General features: G+C 40.9%; 1 protein-coding gene across 2 annotated transcripts in view; it reads right to left on the minus strand.

Moving 5' to 3' along the window:
* The window catches only part of PSTPIP2 (proline-serine-threonine phosphatase interacting protein 2), an 84,788-nt gene that overhangs the window by 25,777 nt on the left and 42,812 nt on the right, over positions 1–16,199 (minus strand). Inside the window, exons 2-3 of one of the 2 annotated variants that reach the window (XM_030867836.2) lie at positions 7,689–7,789; positions 2,558–2,635 (exon numbers count right to left, since the gene is read on the minus strand). In XM_030867836.2, coding sequence (XP_030723696.1) covers positions 2,558–2,635; positions 7,689–7,789 — 179 coding nt within the window. Of the gene's footprint in view, positions 1–2,557; positions 2,636–6,857; positions 7,043–7,688; positions 7,790–16,199 lie in introns of those variants that run through there. The other variant, XM_060310585.1, reaches the window with a different exon arrangement.

Consider the following 16,199-nt stretch of genomic DNA (forward strand, 5'->3'; position numbering starts at 1 on the left):
CTGTTTCCCATGTCCAAAACTGACGACAATCTGAGGATAGAATCTGAACCTTGGGGATGGTGTTCTCTCAACGTCCATGCCCTCTTCTCCCTGGTGTTCTCCTTAACTGTGGGAAAAGAAAATATTCTGCCACCTTTTAATAAGCACTTTGGCCTTAAACCCTAACAGGGCCCATCAGAAAGCCGAAGTCTCTCAAAGTGGTCGATGAGGTGAAAAAATCCTATTTAGTCCCTGGACAAACAAAGTCGTGCACTCTCATCTAGGGCACCTTCCTAAAGGTCACCCTGGAGGTGACAAAAACAGAAGTACCTGAATGGGCTTTCACTTCCACCTTGGAAACACAGTCCCCAGGTCTCATATCCTGTTGCACCTTCATCTCTGAGGAATTCTTAGAAGGAAAACTGACGGGCTTTCGTCACAGAAGAGAATGGCGCTATAGTCTCTTAATGAATTTACCAAGTTTAAGTCAAATGTGCAAGAAATATCGCTTTGGATCAGACTCATTCTGCCAAATATATTTTTCAAGAAGTACTATGTGAGAGAATATGGCTATTTTCCATCACATCACCTAAAATTTTTTTGGATATCTTCCCAAATGGCTTATGCTTCTTTATGAATAAACAAGTTTTTGGATCAACTGACCCACTAATCTTCCTTGAAAGTATCTAAACCCTCCTTGAATAACAGTGAAACCTACCTAATACTATGCAATTCTGACCTCGAACATAGAAATGTTTTACATATTCAAAAAAGAGACTAAACCAAGCAGGAAAAGAAATTAATCCTTAAAATTTAAAACAAACAAACTTAACTATATATAAAACTGTTTACATAATCACACAGAAAATAGTATTTTACATGACCTTAGAACACAGTGTTCTTAGAGGGATATAAGGTCAAGAAGAACTGCAAAAAGAACTGCAAAGAAATGTTAAGTTTCATTCAGAAGTTTTATTGTTAGTAGCAGTTTAATATTATTATTTTGAAACATTTTACTATATATTGTCATATAAAGCAAATAATTCTGCTAATATTGTCAGGAACCAAGATTTTTCAGTGCAAGAGGAAATAAATATAAAATGAAAGAAGTTAAGTGAACTGTAAAGTTAATTAGAATTGGAAATATCAATATGAACTCAGGCTTTTAAAATCTGTCCCCTGAAACAGCCTAGAAACAGTGACACCTCTGTGACAATGACCAACTCTAGAACTCAGAGTTTCATCTCTAAATATGATTAATCATGAAAGGAAAACCTGGAGAAATATGTGGAAAAATAGCTGACTCCAGGTTTAAACACCAAAAAACTACATTAAGAAAATATGACAAGTATGAATAATTGTTAAATCTGGGTGATGGATTCACAGCCATTCATTACGTTTGTCTTTTTACTTTTCAGTGTGTTTTAAATTTTTTCATTTAAAACATCAAAAATATATAGAATATAATCAACAAACAAATTCTCCTTGTACTAATTTCCTCTGTCTGAGGGTAACAAGTTTTTAAGGTTTATGTAACTGTTAATATTTTAAATATCTCCCAATGTTTTCCTCCTCCTCAATAATCCAGTACTTTGTAGTCTGGGATAAGTGAGTGTGTGTGTGTGTGTGTGTGTGTGTGTGTGTGCGTCTTAGGATCAAGAGAAGAGAAGGGGAAGGGCAATGTCTTGTCTGCTCCCTGTACTACCTCTGAGGGGACACAGACCTCAGGGTGTCTCTGCAGCTGTCTACAGCACAGCCAAAGCAGTGTGCATGTCAGCATGAGGTGTGATTACATCTGCAGAGATCTTCAAAGGTCTGCCTAAACAATTTCCCCCTAGTCTCCCTCAGTATGCTATGTTAGAGAAGGAATTTAGAAATTTCCAAATTTGTAGGACTGGCTACAAAATTTGTGAGGCCCACTGCAAAATGAAAATGTAGGACCCCTTGTTTATAAATCTAAGAATTTCAAATAGTGACAGCAAAGAGCATTAAACCAATTATGAAGCCTATCTATGTGTGAGATCCTATACGACTGCCCAGGAAGCCAGCCCTGTATACGAGGGAGTGCGTTCCTAAAGTAGGCACCATGTCTGGCCATCTCTGTATCCTCAGAGTATTCAATGAATGATGGAAGAATAAATAATTGTGGTAAAGAAATCTCACACTGGTGGTGAGAACTATGAAATAGTGCAAAGAGAGTCTCTTGTAGCTATCACAAACTATGGGTGTGTTTTATACACACACACACACACATATATATATACATATGAATAAAACAAGAATACCCTCTCTATTAAACTTCTAGCATAAAATTATGTATAATTCTACCTATAAAAAGTATACATAGGAAAGGTCTTCAAGGAAAATTTAGAAAATATTAATGGGTTATGGCTTCATAATTCATTTCAGCTTTCTTTCTATTTTTCTATATATTTTTCACAACTGGAAATAAAAAAAATTAAAATTTTTTTTTCACCCAACACACTTCACCCTACTGGCCAGCTCTGCCTGCTGAAGTGATGGGGGCTCCTGAGTGGTATCAGCCAACCTAGAAACCAGAAAGAAATGTGGCACCTACTTGGTCTCAGACTGTCCACATGGCTTCTTCCTAGAGAGGCCGAGCAGATCTTTGCCATATTTCTCTTCAATTGATGCCCTAAAAGGAACATAAAAGAAGGTTATGAGTCCTTCTCAGGGCTGATTCTTATTTCAGACACATGGCACTTCCCTTGAAGGCAAAACTGTACCCTTGACAGTAGAAGCTCAGATATGACACAATTCTCTAAAATGTGAAACTCCCCTCTATAGAACCAGGAGGAACTGTAAAAGAACAGTGGCCTTCATCTCTAAGGTGTTCTTCTCCAGCAAAAAGTCTCTAGCTTGAATATTAAAGCCAGACCAAGCATGGCCCCTTGACCAATACTGGCTAGCACATTACAGAATAATTTTCAAAACTATGATCCATAATTTATATAAATAATCTATATAAATCTATATAGATATAAAATATACCTTTTTTAAGTGGAGTAAAAGATATTTCCACGAAATGCTGCAATCCTAAGGCCCACCCCTCCCATCTTCTCTAAGGGTATCCTTTAACCAACCTATAGAGTTCCTCATTCATAGTCAATTCAAATACACAGCTAAACCATACCAAAGAGAGGGGAATTTCGGAATATAAACCCTGAAGTTGGCATGTCTCACAAGAACATCTGCTTGTTACTCGGTGTGGCACAGGTCTGTGTAAAGCACAAAACATCCCTCACTTCCCCCCTTCCCCTAGCCTCATGGCCCTCTGTCACCATCTCCACTTTGTGTCCCAGCCCCAGCCTTATCTAAACCCTTTAAGCTCATCTACCCCACTTTCTTCAAATTAAAAAAAAAAAAAGTATATTATGAATACATTCTCACTGCAAAAGATTCACACAACACAAAGTCATATGGAATAAAACACAAAAAGTCCCCCTTCACGCTATCCCCCAATCCCACTCCTCTCCCCAGAGGGAGCCACTGCTAAGCTTGGTATGTACCTTTCCAGTCCTTTTTCTGCATTTACATAACTATATCTCACAAATACACAACGGTTACATACTTGAGATCATTCTATTATTTGCTGTTCTGTTTTTCACCTAGTAATGAATACATCATATAGATCTTTCCTTATCAGTACATGCTAACCACCGTGTTCATAATATGGAGTTTTCCACAGTTCAGGGTCACCTATTTGTTTTTTCATTACTGCCAAAAAAAGCTAAATGAACATCCTCAGACAGATATTCATGGGCATCTCTGAGAATGTTTCTCTAGGCTAGGACTTCTGAGAAAGTGGATTTACTAGATCAGAGGAATATGTGTTTTAAATTTTGGAAAACAGTGCCAAATCGCCCTCCAAAAGAGCCTTCTCAATTTATATTCCCACCAAAAGTGTGTAAGAGTCCCATTCCCAGAAACCCTCCCCCACACTGGATATTATAATTTCTTTTTAATTATTACCAGTCTTTAGTGACAGAGGTTAAAAAAAACTCTCATTTTAATTTGCTTTTCCTTGAGTTCTAGTGTGATTATGCATTTTATATATTTATTGGACATTTGTATATATTCTTCTATGAGTTACCTACTCATATCATCCCAATTTTTTTTTTTTTTTTTTCCTGTACGCGGGCCTCTCACTGTTGTGGCCTCTCCCGTTGTGGAGCACAGGCTCCGGACGCGCAGGCTCAGTGGCCATGGCTCACGGGCCCAGCCGCTCTGCGGCATGTGGGATCCTCCTGGACAGGGGCACGAACCTGCGTCCCCTGCATCGGCAGGTGGACTCTCAATCACTGCGCCACCAGGGAAGCCCTATCGCAATTTTTTAACTGAGTGTTTTGCCTTTTTCCTATTATTTTGTAGAAGTTCTTTATTATGAATATCAATACTTATTCTTACATGTTATAAAGTTTCTCCCACTCTCATCTGTCCTTTCTAAATAATGACCTTATCCATTTTATTAAAATGATACATGTTCATTATTCAAAAATAAGGAAAAAGAAAAATACATAGAAGAAAGCAACAAACTGTCCAAAATTCCACCAACTAAAAATAATTAGTATTAACACCAGGTGATGATTGTAATGGACATTTCTTTATGCAGATATGCAGGCAGGAAGGATGGACAGACAGGCATGAGTAATTTTAAAAGAATGAGACTATATTCTACATGCTATTTAAAAATAAAGTATTAAGCCTGATTTTATTTAAATTTCACAGAAGAAAACTGAAAGGAAGCTGAAGGAATTGCTGAATTTCAAATAATTGTTTCTTTGCCACAGGAAAAATTAATTCCTAAAATATCCTTCTAAAGCTAAAAAGGAGTTTATGAAAATAATTAAGGGGATTGAGACATTAAAATATTTTAATGACCTATTTCAGTTTTTGACAGTTTCAGATGTTTGACAGCCCGCCCGTGAAAGGATGAGATGATTAGCACTATCGTACCTCCACCTCCTCCTTGATAATGTTTACATTATTTTTACTTCATTTGTGTCTATAACACACGCTGTTCTCCATTCATAATTCCCCCAGTTGTGTAGTCTTAACTATTTATTAAAATGGATGTGATGCTCACCACCAGTCCTATTACCATAGCTTTTCCATCCCTAAGATTTGTATTTTGGTTCATTTCTTCACTTTGTGATCTTTTGGCTGAATTTCATCACTTTGCGACCTTTTGCCAAAATGGCTCAGAAGGGAGGGCATCAGTATTTCCTGAGTTCTTTCATATTTGAAACCATTTACCTGTGGCCTTCACATTTGAAATTATTATTTTTTACTTTTTATTGAAGTATAGTTGATTTACCAGGTTGTGTTACTTTCAGGCGTACAGCAAAGTGATTCAGTTATACATACACATATATCTATATGTTATTTTTCAGTTTCTTTTCCATTACAGGTTATTACAAGATATCCAATATAGTTCCCAGTGCTATACAGTAGGTACTTGTTGTTTATCTATTTTATATATAGTAGTGTGTATCTGTTAACCTCACACACCTAATTTATCCTCCCCCCACCTTTCTCCTTTGGTAACCATAATAAGTTTGTTTTCTATGTCTGTGAGTCTGTTTCTGTTTTGTAAATAAGTTTATTTTTATCTTTTCTAGATTCCACCTGTAAGTGTTATCATAGGATATTTGTCTTTCTCTGTCTTACTTCACTTAGTATGATAATCTCTATGTTGATCCATGTTGCCGCAAATGGCATTATTTTATTCTTTTCTACGACTGAGTAGTGTTCCATTGTATATATGTACCACAGGTTCTTTATCCATTCATCTGTTGATGGACATTTAGGTTGCTTCCATGTCTTGGCTCTTGTAAATAGTGCTGCAATGAACCCTGGGGTGCATGTATCTTTTCAAATTAGAGTCTTCGTCTCTTCCAGATATATGCTCCAGAATGGGACTGCTGGATCATACAGTAACTCAATTTTTAGTTTTCTGAGGAACCCCCATACTGTTCTCCACAGTGGCTGCACCAATTTACATCCTTACCAACAGTGTAGGAGGGTTCCCTTTTCTCCACACCCTCTCCAACATTTATTATTTGTAGACTTTTTGATGATGGTGTGGCCTTTATATCTGAATGACAACCTCGCTGGTGTAATGAATGTTCTTAAACTTTCCCTCAGAACTCTGCTGAACTTGTTCCATTGGCTTCCGTCATTGAAGAGAAACTCAAGGCCATCCAGATTCCCTGCTGCTCATTCCTATTTCAAAAACTTGGTTCATTTCTTTCCTAGATACTTGAAGTATTCTTTCTTTAACTAAATAACTTAACCAGGATGAATGTTAATGTTGACTCTTAAATAATCATAATCAATATTGATTACTGTGTATCAATGTTTCCTGGTTTATAGTGTGTGTCCTTCAGGTCTATTTAGTTCTTCTACATTCCATGAAATTTTTCCTGGATTCTCTCTCTGAATACTTTTATTATTCCCTTTTGGTAAATTTTCTACTTGGGATCAGTTACCCAGATTTTGGAGTGGCTTTGTCTATCTGTTCTTGAGTTTGTGGCCCTGGTTCTTTTGCTCTTTTTGACTTCATATCTTCCTTCCTCCCTCTCTCCCTTCTTCTCTCCCTCCTTTTTTTTGGCCGAGGTAATTTGCACGGCTGTTGCGTCATTTGGGTTTACCTTGCTCCTGGTACTGTGGGCAACCCTATCTACTTGCTCTGAAACCATGCGTGCGAATTCTCTTTTCTGCCCTTCTGATCTTATATATCACCTTCCCTTCACTACCACAGCTTGAGCAAGAATCCTGTGTTTTCTTGGGCCTCTACTCTTGGATTCTATTTCTAAATTTTTTGCCCACTCCTGATAATGTAGAGTGAAACACACCTGAAACTGACTCTAGTTGTAAAAAAGGATGCATTTTGGGCTTCCCTGGTGGCGCAGTGGTTGAGAGTCCACCTGCCGATGCAGGGGACACGGGTTCGTGTCCCGGTCTGGGAGGATCCCACATGCCGCGGAGCGGCAGGGCCCGTGAGCCATGGCTGCTGAGCCTGCATGTCCGGAGCCTGTGCTCCGCAACGGGAGAGGCCACAACAGTGAGAGGCCTGCGTACTGCAAAAAAAAAAAAAAAAAAAAAAGGAAAGGAAGGGAAGAGAAGGGGAGCGGAGGGAATCCTCTAAAGCATGCCAGATCCCCCCAGGCCACCAAGCCCACCACCCTGCGGAGCACCACTACTGGCCCCTGCATCTTTCCCACCACTGCAGCTCAGTGGTCTCTGAGCCAGGCTCTGCCTCCCTGTCACTGCACAGGCCCTGCTTGTCGCCCTCCCATAGACACCTGGGTGTTCCTCCACAGACCAAAGCCATCTCTTCCTCGAGTTAAGGGACACTTCAAGATCTCCTCCTCCATGACGCTGGCCCTCCGTTTTTGCCAGTCGTCCCAAGCTCTCCTCTCCCGTGAGGTCTTTCAGTATCATACGTATCACAAAACTTAGTATTTTATTATATTTTGTTTGCTGTTTCATTCATAAATCTTATCTCTTGAACAGCTTCCTAAAAGCTTTAGGACAAAGATATCATTTACTTCTTGGGGATCGTTCCATAACTTTACAGCAGAGGGTTTTGTGGATCATTAAAAACAAACAAAACCAGTAAACTGTCCTTGTCTGTGTGGGACTGTTTTGTCCACCCTCTGTCTTCAGAGAGAAACAACATGTACCTTTCTTTTAAAAAGTCTTCAAACTCTTTGCAGTTCTTGCGGCCATTGTTCAGATGCTGGATGATGGTCTCATAGCCAATGCTGCTGAGGATGTCTGAACTCTGGTGAGAAAAACAACACTGTGTGAGACGGGGAGTGCGGTGACGGCAGCCCCGAGGCCTGAAGCGTGGACAGGGCAGGGCACAGGGAAGCTGGCCATGGGGAGTTGCTGAAACACTTACCTCCAAGGCACATGTGACCAAAAAGGACAAAATAGAAGAAGTTCAGAGTGCATGTAGCTATGGAAGAGTTTTTAAAATTATGAAACCATAGGGCCATGAAACAGGAAGGAAGTGACAAAGGACTGAGAGGCACATGGACGAGGGAGCTGGCTGGGCTTGGGGCCCCTCCCTGGGTCCCCACATGCCCTGATCAGGCCAGGCAGGGAGCAGGAACTGAGCCCCCTTCCAGCCTTCTGCTGAGTGACCCTCTATCCCACGGGGGGAAACTCATACACCACAGGTCCATTTTAACCAGGGATACACAGTGTTCACTGTGTCCTCACACCTGTCACAGAGCTTGACCCTGACATCTCTTCCCAAAGCCAAGAAGCCTGGTGTGAGGGTCGAGGGCACTGTTGAGCCACGCCCCAGCATTGCGAGAGGGAGGCCGGCTTCCCACTGCAGCAGGAAGCTAAGCCCAGCAGCCAGCAGGCCCCGATGGGCTGGCCCCACTTTGGGGGAAAGGAATTTTTTAAAATTTTAAGCAGCCATTTATTCCTATTTTATTCTACTACGTGCTCTGGAGTTGGAGGAAGCTGCCTGAGTCTCCCAAAGCAGTAGTCCCGGATGCAGTATATTTTAAAAATCAAAGTGCCCTCAGCTCCCCAAACCAACAAATCAGGAGCTTTAAAGAATACCCTAAAGTGTCCCCTAATGCGGCTGGTTTCCTGGTTTCTACCCTCCAAATGCATATAATAGGTGGTCTGATCCAGACTCCAGTCCCTTAGGGAGGTTGGTTAGGCTGCCACTGGGTGTGCCCTGGAGAGCTTTGAACTGACCCAGCCCCAGCCTAGCCTCCCTACACTCCATCTGCTGAAGAAGGTTCTTCTGTGCCATTGGGTGGGGGTGGGACCCCCTGAAGATACCTCTCTGCCCAGCCCTGGACACTAGAGAAGCAGACTTTCTCTCTTCCATTTGCTGCCACTCCTCATGGCCTGGCTGAGCAGACAGGGGTCCCAGAGAGACCCAGCAGGACCAAGGCCTGAGGCTGATTTCAACCTCAGAAACTTAACTAGCCATAACTCACACTGCATTTTAAAAAGTGGATTATTATAAGTATAATAAATTTTACACATGGGCATACAAATAAATCTTAGTTAGAAATACATTTAATTCTATGGGCTCTGGCTACTGTTTGAGGATAGATTTTGGCCTCGGGAAGCCTAGAGAAATAGCCTGCACCAAAGCTTCATTTCTCCACCCACCCCCTCCACACACGCCCTTCTGTCTCAGCGGGGTAGGCTTCTAACTGCCCCCCTGAAATGCGGTGCTCAGTGGCAACTCTAAGACGATGCTTACATTATCCCCTCCTGAATCTAAATTCAGTCCCTCCACCCCCGAGGTTTCTGGAAGCCTTTCCTGAGTAGCCCTAATGCCCCCTCTTCTGGACTCTCTGACTGCCCAGCTTCTGAATTTGCTGTTTGCTACCCACCTTGTGAGTAGCCTTGTTGGCCCAACACTACTGCAAGTGCCTGCAGCTTCTCCCAAGTCTCAGACCAGTCCTGCACACACACACACACATCCAAAACATTTAGCTTAAGATTATGCAAACCAAAGGTCTACAGTAAAATTCTGTGGGATGTAAATGTCTATTGTGTTCCCAGCCAGATGCATTAGAAGAGAACGATGAAAACAAAGGCTCCTGAGTGAATGAATGGGTACAAAGGGTCAATGTCAATATTGGTTTGTGGACGGAAGTGCTTTGATCTTCCCAGAGAAGTACACTTAGGTTCTCTGTTTTTTGATATTCATTTGGAAAAGGTGGTTTCCTTTTTCTTAACTAAGGGTGTGGACACTCTTTGAACTGGGCAGGGAGGGTGAAGCTAGAACAAGATTTCCTGGAAACAAACCAAATCACCAGGCCTCCTCCTGGCCACCAGCCTTGAAAAACCACAACTGCTGCTTCAGAGGAGTGACTGGACTCCAGAGGCAACCAAGAAAGAAAATCTCCAAGAGAAAACAAAGAGTGCCTAAGTCCAAGTGCCAAGAGGCAGGGGATTTGGCCTGGAAACTCCTTCCCATGCTACTCAGAAAGCACTGCTGAGAAGCTCTGACTGGCAGATGCAGAATAAGAGGGCCAAGCAGGAAAGAAAACTGCATGAGCACCAAGGCGGCACAGCAGATTTGCCACCAAAAATGAGTATGCCAGGGCTTCCCTGGTGGCGCAGTGGTTGAGAGTCCGCCTGCCGATGTAGGCGACACGGGTTCGTGCCCCGGTCCGGGAAGATCCCACATGCCGCGGGGCGTCTGGGTTCGTGAGCCATGGCTGCTGAGCCTGCACGTCAGGAGCCTGTGCTCCGCAACGGGAGAGGCCACAACAGTGAGAGGCCCGCGTACCGCAAAAAAAAAAAAAAAGAATATGCCAAACACATAACTCCATATCCTGCTTCACAGTAGCCCTGACTTCTGTCCCCTAGTTTTCCCATGCTGGTCTCTCCCCATCCTCCAAATGGGCAGTGTACATTTATACCTCAGGACCATTGCACATGATTTTCCCACAGTGGGAATGGCATTTCCTCCATCTTCACTTAAATCCCACCTCTGTTTCAGGGCCACTTCAAATCCCAAGTCCTCTCTGAAATCCTCCTCAAATAATTTGTCCTACAGTCTCCTCTTCCTCTTCAGAGTACCTGGAGTGTTTAATGACATCTCCTCTCATTTGGCTTTTATTATATATTATTTTGTGTCGTTAGTTAATATCTTTTAAAAATTAGTTAAAGCGTATCTGGATTATACCCAACCTTTATCATCCACAATAGCTCCTACATTAATGGTGCTTAAGAAATGTCTGTTAATTGTATGCCAACTACAGACAAGGTATTAAAAAGTTTACAGAGTCAGCATACGATGGAGTTCCTGTAATCAAAGAGACTATCATTCATTTTGGGAGTCAGTAAAAGACACACACATAAAACAAATGTGTATGCACAAAAAAAAATGAGAGACTAAAACAGAGTATAAAAGTATACAGAGAAAATATATAATGAATGAGGTGGAAAAGAGGAAAATAGGCTAGAGTCATCAGAAAAGAGAAGACGTAAGATTTAAACTGAATCTTTTAAAGTGACTGGAATTCACACGAGAAATCAGAAGACATTTCAAACCAACTGACAGTGAAGAAAACAACACATCACAATTTATGAGATGCAGAAAAACAGTGCTTTTTCTACAGGGAATTTTCCTCTAGGGAAAATCTTCGTATAGGGAAACTTGTAGCTCCAAATGCTAATATTAGACAAGAAAAAAAGTTTTTAAAATTAACGACCTAAGCTTTCACTTTATGGAACTACAAAAAGAAGAACAAATTTAAATTTGCAGTAACTAGAAGAAAGGAAATAAAAATAGTAGAACACAGTGAAATACAATAGAAATGGCCAAACAGGGACTTCCCTGGTGGTCCAGTGGCTAAGGCTTCATGCTCCCAATGCAGGGGGCCCGGGTTCGATCCCTGGTCAGGGAACTAGATCCCACATGACACAACTAAGAGTTCGCATGCCACAGCTAAAGATTCCGCATGCCACAACTAAAGATTCCACATACCACAACTAAAAATCTCACATGCTGCAACAAAGATCCCATGTGCCACAACCAAGACCCAGCGCAGCCAAATAAATAAAAATAAATTAATTTTTTTAAAAAAGATAAATGGACAAACAATAAAGAAAATTAATGAAACCAAAAGTTAGTCCCTTGAAAAGCTTAATAAAATTGGAAAACCTATAGCTGGGTTGATCAAAAAACAAGAGAGACAGAAAGAAAAAACACAAATTATCAATGTCCTCAGTCTGACAAAGGACATCTACAGAAACCTAGAGCTAACAACTTAATGGTGAAAAGACTAAATGCTTTCCTCCTAACAAGGAGGAAATAAAGCGAGGAAATAAAGCAAGGAAAAGATAAAGAACATACTTGTTGGAAAGGAAATAGTAAAACTGCCTTTATTTTCAGACAACATGATTGTGTTCACAGAAATTTACTCCCCAAAATGACTAGAACTAATAAATGTAACAGCATTGCAGGGCACAAAGTCAATACACAGAAATCAATTATATTTCTATATACCAGTAGCAAAATCATTTAAATGGCATTAAGGATATAAAATATTCAGGAATATTAAATATTCAAGATATAAATATTTATTCAGGAATAAAATATTCAGGATATAAAATATTCAGGAATAAATGCTTAAATAAATTCAGGAATAAATGCTTAAAAGGTTATACAATACAAGATTTCTTCACTGAAAATTACAACGTTTTGCTGAAAGAAATGAAAATAAAGGTAGACCATGTTTGTTGATTGAAAGAGTAAATATTGTTAAAACATCAATTTTCTCCAAATTGATCTACAGATTCAACACAATCCCATGAAAATCCCAAAAGTCTTTTCTGTAGAAATTTGCCAGTTAGCCTAAAATTTATATGGAATTAAAGGACCTAGAACAAACAGTTTTTTTACATACCACCTGACTTCAAAACTTGCAGGGAAGTTATAGTAATCAAAACAGTACAGTACTGATCTGAGGACAGACAAGTAGATCAATGGAACAGAATACAACCTAGGAATAGACTCACATGTCAATTGACTTTCCAAAAGGTGTCAAAGCCACTCAGTGGGAGAAATGACAGTCTTTTCCACAAGTGGTCCTGGGACAACTGCATAAAGCTGGGGAGAGAAGAGTCTTTGCTCACTGCCCCCACTGCTCCCACTGCACACGATGCACACACAATTAATGTGCGATGGGTCACAGACTCAGATGCAAAACCAAAATATAAAGTTTTGGTTTATTAGTATAGGCAAATACCTTTGAGGCCTTGAGGCAGGAAAAGATTTCCTAGAGAGGACACAAAAAATACGAACTGCTAAAGAAAAAACTGAAAAACTGGACTTCATCAAAATTAAAAACCTCTGCTCATCAAAGGAGATTATTAAGAAAATTAAATGGCAAGCCACATGCTGGGAGAAGATATTCACAATACATATGTCTGTCAAAGGACTTGTAACCAGAACATATAAATAACTTCAAATTAATAAAAATATAAGCAACCCAATAAAAACTGGGCATAATACTTGAACTTCATAAATACTTCATAAAAGATATTCCTTTGGCCAAAAAACTCATGAAAAGTTGCTTAACATGACAGGGAAATTCAAATTAAAGTCACAATGATATCTACTTCATGCCCACTAGAACAGCTGAAATTAAAAAGTCAGCACTGAATGTAGGCAAGGATGTTGAACTATCAGAACTCTTATTCTGGGAGTGTGAAAATGGTACAATCATTTTGAAAAAAATGGGAATTTCTCAAAAAGCTAAACATGCACATATCATATGACCCAAAGTTCTACTCCAAAACATTTATCCAAGTGAAAGAAAAACATATGTCCACAAAAAGACCTCTACAAGAAGGTTCATAGGACTTTTACTCACAATAGCCCCAAACTGGAAACAACCCAATGCCTAACAGTCGATGGATGATAAACAATGTGTGGTATATTCATACAATGGAATACTACACAGCAATAAAAAGGAAAGAACTACTGACACTGAAACAACATGGATGAATCTCAAAAACATTATGCTAATGAAAGATGCTAGATGCAAAAAGTATTTACTGCATGATCCCGTTTATATGAAGTTCTAGGACAGGAAAGCTGTTCTAGGACTTACTTCTATGGTAAAAGAAGTAAGAACAGTGACTGCCTGAGTCAGGGGAGAAATTGAGGGTGTACTGGGAAGAGCCATGAGGGAACTTCCTGGAATGATGGAAACACATCCAATCAAGATCTTTCCATAGAGGTGTGAGTTGTACAGGAATGTGCAGTTTTCAAAACTCGATCTGTGTGCTTCATCTTATGTAAATTATACCTCAAAAAATTAAAAGCCCAAAAAAAATTGATTAGGAGTCAGAAGAATAATGGGAGGGAGGCAGTCACTAGAAGGAACAGAGGTAGATAAGCCTTGAAAATTGATCCGGTCTTGGAGTCCCGGGTGAGGCAGGGAGATGAAAAAGGAGGGGCAGATCCAACCACACAGCAACCTCCCAAAGACCCAGAATGTAAGGTTTAATAATGCTCAAATTATAAAGAGGTAAATAGCATTCAAGTTTTTTGTTTGTTTGGTTGGTTGGGTTTTTTTTGCATTCAAGTTTTAATCAGTGGATCAGTATTTTAATCATAAAGCCACTTAAGGGACTTCCCTGGTGGTCCAGGGGTTAAGAATCCGCCTTTCAATGCAAGGGACGCAGGTTCAATCCCTGGTCAGGGAACTAAGATCCCACATGCCGTGGGGCAACTAAGCCCATGTGCCGCAACTACTGAGCCCGCGTACCACAACTACTGAGCCCACGCACTCTGGAGCCCTCATGCCCGCAGCTAGAGAGAAGGCTGCACACTGCAGCGAAGATCCTGGGTGCCGCAACTAAGACCCAATGCAGCCAAATAAATAAATTAATTGAAAAAAATAAATAAAGCCACTTAAATTTCTTTAAGACAAAAATTTTGCCAGGTCCAGCAATGAGCACGTGTGCCGCATCCAGGACATGTGTGATCCAAAGAATAATAAAAACAGTCTTGCTGTGATGCCAGCGGCCAGTCCAGACCAGGTGGTGGTGTGGGTTCAGAGAAGGAAATCTCCGTGGGCTGCCTGGTGGAGGATAACTCCACTGCCGCCAGCTCCCCCAACCCACCCCTAACACTCAGGTCTGGTCTCCCTCAATCCAGGCACATGTACTCCTCCTTCCTGCCCAGCCCTGAGGCTCATGTTGCAGGGGCCTCTGAGAACTTGTTTCCAGAGACCTTTTCTACCATGTGGCCACTAGGCAGAAGGGGAAGGCAGAGGGAGAGCAAAAGATACCTGCAGCCTCCAAAGCCACCATCAGAATTATGGTGCTACCACCAGAGCGTCCCCACATCCAGTTCTGTGCTGCACCTCACGTCCATCCTATCATGGCATCTGCTACACGGTTTCAGTTTCTCTAGATGTGGGCTCCAAGGACCACCTGTGCCAGAATCACCCAAGCAGCTTGGTAAACAGGCAGTCCCCCAGTTCTCACCCCAGACCTGCTGATTCTGAACCTTGGGTGGGGGAGTCTCCACTTCTTACACTCTTCCAAGGACCGTAATGCCGTTTGAGAACTGCTGCCATAGAAATTACAAAAGACGATAGAACAATCATGGCTCCTGCCTTGAGGAAAGCAGGATACTTGCATGTGAAACTAGAGAACACAGCAGAATGGGGCAGGAAAGAATGACTGTTAGTAAATGCAAAGGAGAAGAGGCCAGGGAAGACTCTCCATGGTTTGCATTTTATTTTATAACCTCCAATTTTGAGTAAAAAATGCAAATTGGCATTGGTGCCCTTTGGAAGCCCAGAGAGCCCCATTAGAATCGGGAGAAGGCACTGACTTTGCATTACACACAAAGGTTGAGTTTGTTTGAAGACTGGCCATGGGATGTGTTAATGTACTATACTTTGCATTAAAGGACCACAGTATGCGCCATACAAACACAGTGAGACAGGAGCTATTTCCACGTTTACAGCTGGAGAAAATAAGACACAAGGAAAAGGAGTTCTCCTTATCACTTCCTCCAACCACAATGAAAGATCTGAACTCTCAACCAACAATATTATTCAAATCTCCATTATTTATTAAAAGCTATATGGCAACAGAAGACTTGGGATGAAGACCGAGGACTTCATTTTACCTCCCTCTGTTCTCAACCTTGATCTTTCTTTCCTATCTCTTTTACTAGAAGAGGTAAAACTAAATGGATCAAACTCACCTTGTCTGCAAATATGGATTGCTTATTGTTAATTAATATTAATAATTCGGGCCAATATACAGTGAATGTTTGCTGTGTTCCAAATAGCATACCAAGTATTTTGCATGGGACATTTTGTTTAATTCTTGTAACAATCCTATGACATAAGTATAATTATTATCTTCATTTTACAGGACAAGAAACTGTGGCTCTGTACTCTGAAACCACTCGACCACACAGCTTCTCTTGTTTGAGGGTAAGAACCAAATCTAACTTTTTGCCAGTCAGCCTACTTCCCTACAGTTCTAAATGGGACATACGCAGGCTTTAACGCCACACTTGGGTTTGAGCCCTGGTTCTACCACACACAAGCTATGTGACTTGGAGCTAAGTAGCTCAATCCCTCCTTACTAGACTATAAAATGGGGATATTGGAAGGACCAAATGAGATAATGTACTTTGAGTTTATCAAGTGCTTCACAAACTA

This window comes from Globicephala melas, chromosome 13 (assembly GCF_963455315.2).
Source record: "Globicephala melas chromosome 13, mGloMel1.2, whole genome shotgun sequence".
Taxonomy (NCBI): Eukaryota; Metazoa; Chordata; class Mammalia; order Artiodactyla; family Delphinidae; genus Globicephala; species Globicephala melas.